Consider the following 8026-nt stretch of genomic DNA (forward strand, 5'->3'; position numbering starts at 1 on the left):
TAAATTTGAATAATAATATAATAATAAAGAATAATTAATGAGAGTGAGTTTTTTTCAAAAAAAAAACATGAAATAAATAAATAAGCTAAAGTCATTTAGTTTAATGACCCGACGGATTCCGACACAAACTTCTCGTTGTTTTTACAAACACATTTATGTACTTAACTTGGTCGGAATAAATGAACTACATTTATTTTCTCACCATCATTTTTAAATTTTCATCACAATTACTATTTTTCTTGTCATAAAAGTCTATATTAGAACCTTGTATTAAGACGTGTATTTCGCATACATATATAATGTAATTAATCTCTTAAAGAGAACTCATATTTAAATTTGAATAATAATATAATAATAAAGAATAATTAATGAGAGTGAGTTTTTTTCAAAAAAACATATAAGTATATTTAAATTAATTAGTCATTAATTAGATTAATGACATCACCTTAAGAACTTAGATTTTTTTCATTTTTTTTTCATTTTTTTTTTTTTGACAAATGAATTAGCTTAATTTTAATAAAAACCTATAGATAGATAACAACAGGGTGATTTAGTAAATAAGAAAATAGTATTCCCAATTTTTACTGAAAAAAGAATCTGAATTTTTATATTTATGTTTTATTTATATCTGAGATTAAAAAAAAAAAAAAAGAAAAAAAAAAAGTACTCCTTATGAGGTTGATTCTGATATTTCCACGTCACATTCAGTCCACCATTTTTTTTTTCTATAAATAACCAAACCTCAATTCCAAACTCCTTGCACTTTTGATTTCCAAAACATACAACAAAACCCTTCTTTTCAATCCCCACTTCGATTTTATCGTTACAAAATCAATCAAATTCAGGTACTTCAATTCTTCTTCTTTTTTCATATATACATCTCCAATTACATATACTGAACATACATATACATACATAATTACATACCGATACAAATATACACATGTTTTTGCGATCAGTACGTTGTGATCGATGCACTGAGTCTAACTGTTTGTTTTATTAAAAGGTGAATAGGTTTGAGTGTGATCGGTGAATGGCTAACCGGAATTTAGAGAAATTAGCTTCAATTGATGCTCAGTTAAGGCTTTTAGTTCCTGGTAAAGTATCTGAAGATGATAAGTTAATCGAATATGATGCTTTGCTTTTGGATAAATTCCTTGACATCCTTCAGGATTTACATGGAGAAGATCTCAAAGAAACTGTAAGTAATTTTTTTATATATGTATACTCATATATTTAGTGTTATTGTAGCTAAGAATCTTATATACTTTATTGATTACTAATTACTAATATTTTAGTATAGACTAAATTGTGTAACATACTCTGATGTACGTTTATCATTGGTAATTTGAGTATCTATTGTCGTCCCATCGATTCCAATTTTTATATGGGCCATGTTCAGTTAATAGAAAATAGGCCTTTTGTGCACAAAAGTTTTAAATATATACGTAAGAATAAGTTCAGTAAATATTAAAAAGTTAGGTTAAGTAACAGCATCAGTCATAACAATATTTTTCATAAGTACTGCTATAGGCCCCATTGGATTATAGGCCATGTGTAAGCGCACGTGTTGCACGCCCTCAAATCCGGCCCAGTAGAATATTGATCATCAACTATTAGATAAAATTATCAAAAAGTTGTTTTTAGTGATAAATTATTGCCTTTTTGTGTTTCTAAGCGGCATTTCGATGTTCCTTTGAAATATAGATTGAAGTAGTGAATTTTAATGTGATGTTTATTTGTGTAGGTTCAAGAGTGTTATGAGCTATCTGCAGAGTATGAAGGAAAGCATGATCCTAAGAAGCTGGAGGAGCTTGGGAATCTTTTGACAAGTTTGGATCCAGGGGATTCGATTGTAATTGCAAAAGCTTTCTCTCACATGCTTAACTTGGCTAATTTGGCCGAAGAGGTTCAGATTGCTTATCGAAGGAGGATTAAACTGAAAAAGGGTGATTTTGTCGATGAAGGTTTTGCAACAACTGAATCGGACATTGAAGAAACTTTTAAGAAACTTGTACATAAGCTTAAAAAGTCGCCCGAAGAAGTGTTTGATGCACTTAAGAATCAAACAGTTGACCTGGTCTTCACTGCTCATCCAACTCAATCTGTCCGCAGATCATTGCTACAGAAGCATGGAAGGTATACCCATTAAGACTTGAACCTTATTGAAAGCAAAGGGTCGAATTTTTTTCAGTTATTTTATTTTACAAGCGACGTTTTATTTTCAGGATTCGGGACTGTCTCGCCCAGTTATATGCCAAAGATATCACTCCTGATGATAAACAGGAACTCGATGAAGCTTTGCATAGAGAAGTATGTATCAACGGTTATTAGTTTATCTTAAGCTTTGAATTTGTCATATTGAATGGTGTATTCTTGCATGCTTGTTAGAAAAATGCATCAGTTTGACTTTTATTTATATTAGTTAGATTTGGCTATTTTGACTCATCTAATTATGAATGGGTAATATTCTGTCTCTATCAGGTATAGATATATATCATAAGCATATACATGTCAAACGGGCGAAAAGTTGCCCAAAGTGTATTTCAATCCTTTTATTCAAAAGTTTTGAATATAATGACATATATGATATAATATTTGTAAAATTTGTTCAGGGTCAACCTGATTCGATAGGTTTGACATGAACCTTTTACCCGTCTGGCCTACTCATTTTTCCACCCTAACTATAAGTTCACAAGATATTTTTTTATGAAATTATATAGATTCAAGCTGCTTTTCGAACTGATGAGATCAGAAGAACACCTCCAACCCCTCAGGATGAAATGAGAGCTGGAATGAGTTACTTTCATGAAACAATCTGGAAGGGTGTTCCTAAATTCTTACGACGTGTTGATACTGCTCTTAAGAACATTGGGATCAATGAACGTGTTCCATATAATGCCCCTCTTATCCAATTTTCTTCATGGATGGGTGGTGATCGTGATGGTATATGTTTCCCGACACATTATATAGTTTTATGTGTATGTATGATGTATCAGTAAAATCTAATTATTGGCTCATTATGTTGTAAATAATGCAGGTAATCCAAGGGTAACTCCTGAAGTTACAAGGGATGTTTGCTTACTTGCAAGAATGATGGCTGCAAATATGTACTTCTCCCAGATAGAGGATCTTATGTTTGAGGTATATGTAAATATAGTAGGGGCTTATTACTGTTTCTTATACTGTCACTGACTATTTTTCACATTTTTGATAAAATGGGACCATTTTTGCTAGATGTCCATGTGGCGTTGTAGTGATGAACTTCGTGTTCGGGCTGAAGAACTCCATAGATCATCATCAAAGAGAGATGTTAAACACTATATCGGTAACTGCTGAGAATAATTTCTTTATTATGTCGAAGACCCGAAAGTGAAATTTTAATAAAAGTTATCCAATTTTTATAACTTAACAAATCAGATAAAGCTATATAGTTATTGAAATCATACTTGACAACACTAGTTATGGAGTAGTTATAAAAAAAAAAAAAAAAAATTGTATCTTTGACAAAAGTAATTCAGGTCATCCTCCACTTATACCAAAGATCCATCCATGTAAATCTGTTGCACGAGTACACGACCCACCCAATTTGCCCTTTTAGATATAGTGATATCCACATAAGCATAAAGCTTGCATAATACAGTCCTGGCCCTTCTAAAATTACTCAAACAATATTGTTTTTTTCTCCAGAGTTCTGGAAACAGGTTCCTCCTACCGAACCGTACCGTGTTATTCTTGGAGATGTTCGGGACAAATTGTATAATACGCGTGAAAGATCTCGTCATCTTTTAGCCCATGATGTTTCCGAAATTCCAGAAGAGTTGGTTTATACCAATGTTGAACAGGTATACGTCATGAAATCTTTACTCTGATTTTTTTAGATTTTTATGCTGAATTACTCACTATGTTTTTCTATGTTACAGTTTTTGGAGCCTCTTGAGTTATGCTACAGATCGTTATGTGCTTGTGGTGATCGTGTGATTGCGGATGGTAGTCTTCTTGATTTCTTGAGACAAGTTTCCACCTTCGGACTCTCACTTGTAAGACTCGATATTCGTCAAGAATCTGACCGTCATACGGATGTCCTCGATGCTATAACTCAGCATTTAGAAATCGGGTCCTACCGCGAATGGTCCGAACAAAAACGCCAAGAATGGCTTTTATCTGAGCTAAGCGGGAAGCGTCCGTTATTCGGGCCCGATCTCCCAAAAACCGAGGAAATTGCAGATGTTTTGGACACGTTTCATGTGTTAGCCGAACTCCCATCTGATTGTTTCGGTGCTTACATCATCTCAATGGCTACATCTCCTTCTGATGTGTTGGCGGTTGAGTTGCTTCAACGAGAATGCCATGTAAGACAACCCTTACGGGTGGTCCCACTTTTTGAAAAACTAGATGATCTTGATGCAGCTCCTAATGCAATGGCCCGTTTGTTCTCGATCGAGTGGTACAAAAACCGGATTGATGGTAAACAAGAAGTGATGATCGGGTACTCGGACTCGGGAAAAGATGCGGGACGGCTTTCGGCTGCATGGCAACTTTATAAGGCTCAAGAAGAGCTTATAAATGTTGCAAAGAAGTTTGGTGTTAAACTCACCATGTTTCATGGACGTGGTGGGACCGTTGGGCGAGGAGGTGGGCCCACTCATCTTGCTATACTGTCTCAACCGCCTGAGACCATTCACGGGTCGCTTAGAGTCACGGTTCAGGGTGAGGTTATTGAGCAATCTTTTGGTGAAGAGCATTTGTGTTTTAGAACTCTTCAGAGGTTTTGTGCAGCTACCCTTGAGCACGGTATGAACCCCCCGATTTCACCAAGACCCGAGTGGCGTGCACTTATGGATGAGATTGCAGTTCATGCAACGGAGCAGTATCGTGAAATTGTATTCAAGGAACCACGATTTGTCGAATATTTCCGCCTGGTGAGTTTCATTAGCATTGCAATTTGGGTGACTTTCAACTTGTTTGACCCGTTTCTTATGTAGCTAAGTAATTGGATCAAAATGGTCATCTCTTATATGTTGTATTTCTTTTGATTTTGATCTTTAATACACTTACAGGCGACACCGGAGTTGGAGTATGGGCGGATGAACATCGGGAGCCGTCCATCAAAGCGAAAGCCGAGCGGCGGCATAGAATCACTCCGAGCCATTCCATGGATCTTTGCGTGGACTCAAACGAGGTTTCATCTCCCTGTTTGGCTTGGATTTGGGGCAGCATTTAAATATGCAATTGAAAAAGACATCAAGAATCTTCATATGCTGCAAGAAATGTACAAAACATGGCCTTTCTTTAGGGTCACAATCGATCTAGTCGAAATGGTGTTTGCCAAAGGTGACCCCGGCATTGCCGCTTTAAACGACAAGCTCCTTGTCTCTGAAGACTTGTGGTCGTTTGGTCAAACCTTAAGAGCGAACTATGAGGAAACCAAGAGTCTTCTCCTTAAGGTATTACACATTTGTTAATATACAACTTTTACTACATAAACTTCAATACTAGTACTATAATCATTGATAGATGTGGCAATATGGGTAAATGGGTCGAAATGGCCAGCTTTGAGTTTTAACATCATTTTCTTTCTTGTCATAGATTGCTGGGCATAAGAATCTTCTAGAGGGTGATCCTTACTTGAGACAAAGACTTCGTCTGCGTGACTCATACATCACGACCTTGAACGTATGCCAAGCCTACACACTGAAACGGATTCGTGATCCAAACTATCACGTAACTTTAAGGCCTCATATCTCTAAAGAGTATGCCGAGCCAAGTAGCAAGCCTGCTGACGAGCTTATCAAGCTGAACCCGAAGAGTGAGTATGCTCCAGGTTTGGAAGATACACTTATCTTGACCATGAAGGGTATTGCTGCTGGAATGCAGAATACTGGTTAATAATTAATCGACTTTAAGTTTGACCTTTTCAAATGCTGAAAAGGTTTTGTAATCTAATTTGTGTATTGCTGAGTTATTTTGGTTGTTTGCTGAGGGTAATTTGGGTTGAACCCCTGGTTGTCGAGGATAGTGATCGCTAATGTATGTAGTAGTGACTTGTACTATGTGCATTTACGATGGTACCTGATCCCCGAAACAGATGAATTATTGTACTTTGCTAATAAATGGTTCAACTGAATGGCCCTTTTCTACTTATAAATAAGATCTTTCTTTTCTTTTTTTTTTTCTTTTTTTTTTTTTTTTGCGGTAATGGGATTTATGGTGCGTTATATAACTTATGTTAATGTTAATGTTATTAAAGAAGGTTAGATATTTTTACTAATGTGTGCGATATCGAAATATTTTTGTGACATTTTCAACTCTTTTCATACCAATTTCAAGATGTGCAACTAAAGAGGTTCGAACATAGCAAATCTTTTGGAAGATAGCAAGGCATAAATACAAGTGATTTTGGAGTGATCTAGGGGAAGTAAAAAAATAAGATGGAAAACATCGTAATGTCATTCATTACTATCGCATTATCCTTCATCACACATCCGATGAATGATAATTATCATTCATCACGCTGCTTCTCCTCTTCCTATTTTTTATTTCTCACAAGATCGTGCCCCTACATACTATTAAGGAAAATTATAATAATTCGTACGTAACTTTTTTTTACATTTCTTATGTTAGATACAACGGTTTCGAAAAATTAACTTATAATAGGAAGATGAATGAACTGAAAGTTACAATTAACGAATGCAATGTTCAAAGTCGTTTTACTAACACAAAGAAATCATTAAAAAGGGACTTTTGAATATATTTGGCCGCATAGCTTATTGGAGCTTATAAAAACTTGGTCTTACTCTTTTCATAAGCTTAAGCTAGTAGCATCGTTTGGGTGACATAATTTTCATAACTTACGAAAAAAAATAAGCTCTTAAAAATACCCTAGTTGAAATAGCTTACAAAATAAGCTCTTAGCTTATTAAATTGGAATTTACATATTTGACTCTTATATAATTATCTATACGATATTTTATTGTTATTTTTAATCAATTTACAACTATAAGCTCCAGCTATTTTCGGCCAAACACTTATTAGCGAAGGGTTATTGACCAAAACGCTCAATGTTCGAACTAACTATAGCGATTCGCCCTAAAAACGAAATTGCCAAAAAGCCCTCGCAAAACGCAAGATTGGCTTGCGACTTTGCGACTCGTGAACTCTGCGAACTTGCGACTAGCAGATATGTGCGAGTCGCATGGTTCTCATGATCCTATCCTGTGACTTGCGACTAGATCATATATTTCCGCATAAGATTTTTTGACATGTTTTAGATGCTGTAAATTTTTTGAACGATGTTTTCAATTCTTAAATAGAGCACTCATCGTGCCATGGAAATCAAAAACTTCATTCATCTTTCCTTAAAAATATCATCTTCTATGTCGAAATTGTTTGAAGAACATTGAGGTAATCACTTTGCAAACATCTTTTAAACATTTATATTTTGGATGTATGACGAAATTGTTTAAACATTTGTGATTTTGATGCAAATAGGCTTAATTCGATCATGACATCAAACAGGCATGTATACTATGTTGAAGTTCTTGTGAAGATACATTTATGCTCTTTATGATCTCACCATTTGATGAGTCAAACATAAGCTTTGATAGATTACGAAAATAACAACTCGGCTAACCATCATTTCTCAACTTTTCTATCATATACGTAAGTGTTCACTACTTTCTTTTGACTTAAACGATAAGCTCTGTTAATAGCCCTACTATCTAGAGAAACACAAGCTATTAATAGAGCTTATTGTTTGGGTCAAAGAAGTAGGGTACACTTACAAATATGATACACAACTTGAGAAAGAGCGGTTAGTTGAGTTGTTATTTTCGTCATCGTCGAAAGTCGTGTTGCATTGTTTAAATGATGCAAGTTTCTTTTATTATTTAATTAGTTAGCGTTAGTTTAATTTATGAAAGAACAACATGATCTATTATCGTCGTTACATTAACTGATGACAATACATGAGTCCCAAACTGTAACACCCTACTTTTTTTTTAAACACAGCGGAAAGCAAACCAAC

General features: G+C 34.9%; 1 protein-coding gene across 2 annotated transcripts; it reads left to right on the forward strand.

Moving 5' to 3' along the window:
- Positions 1–769: 769 nt before the first annotated feature.
- LOC139894350 (phosphoenolpyruvate carboxylase 2) lies at positions 770–6151 on the forward strand. Of its 2 annotated transcripts, XM_071877587.1 has the most exons (11): positions 770–845; positions 1007–1201; positions 1748–2139; positions 2229–2313; positions 2724–2946; positions 3041–3144; positions 3238–3328; positions 3691–3845; positions 3924–4922; positions 5061–5447; positions 5590–6151. In XM_071877587.1, exons 2-11 carry the CDS (start codon positions 1034–1036, stop codon positions 5887–5889), a joined length of 2904 nt encoding a protein of 967 aa, XP_071733688.1. In that variant the 5' UTR covers positions 770–845; positions 1007–1033; the 3' UTR covers positions 5890–6151. The 2 variants fall into 2 exon arrangements, with proteins under 2 accessions (XP_071733688.1, XP_071733689.1); XM_071877588.1 differs by lacking the exon at positions 770–845 and having other exon boundaries at positions 892–1201.
- The last annotated feature ends 1875 nt before the right edge of the window (positions 6152–8026 follow it).

This window comes from Rutidosis leptorrhynchoides, chromosome 2 (assembly GCF_046630445.1).
Source record: "Rutidosis leptorrhynchoides isolate AG116_Rl617_1_P2 chromosome 2, CSIRO_AGI_Rlap_v1, whole genome shotgun sequence".
NCBI classification, from domain to species: Eukaryota; Viridiplantae; Streptophyta; class Magnoliopsida; order Asterales; family Asteraceae; genus Rutidosis; species Rutidosis leptorrhynchoides.

Bases quoted from the DNA above. Each gene is read 5' to 3' on its own strand.
- LOC139894350 (XM_071877587.1), top strand. From the start codon at position 1,034: ATGGCTAACCGGAATTTAGAGAAATTAGCTTCAATTGATGCTCAGTTA. The intron at 1,202-1,747 runs GTAAGTAATTTT...TTATTTGTGTAG, and splicing joins GAGAAGATCTCAAAGAAACT to GTTCAAGAGTGTTATGAGCT. The intron at 4,923-5,060 runs GTGAGTTTCATT...ATACACTTACAG, and splicing joins TTGTCGAATATTTCCGCCTG to GCGACACCGGAGTTGGAGTA.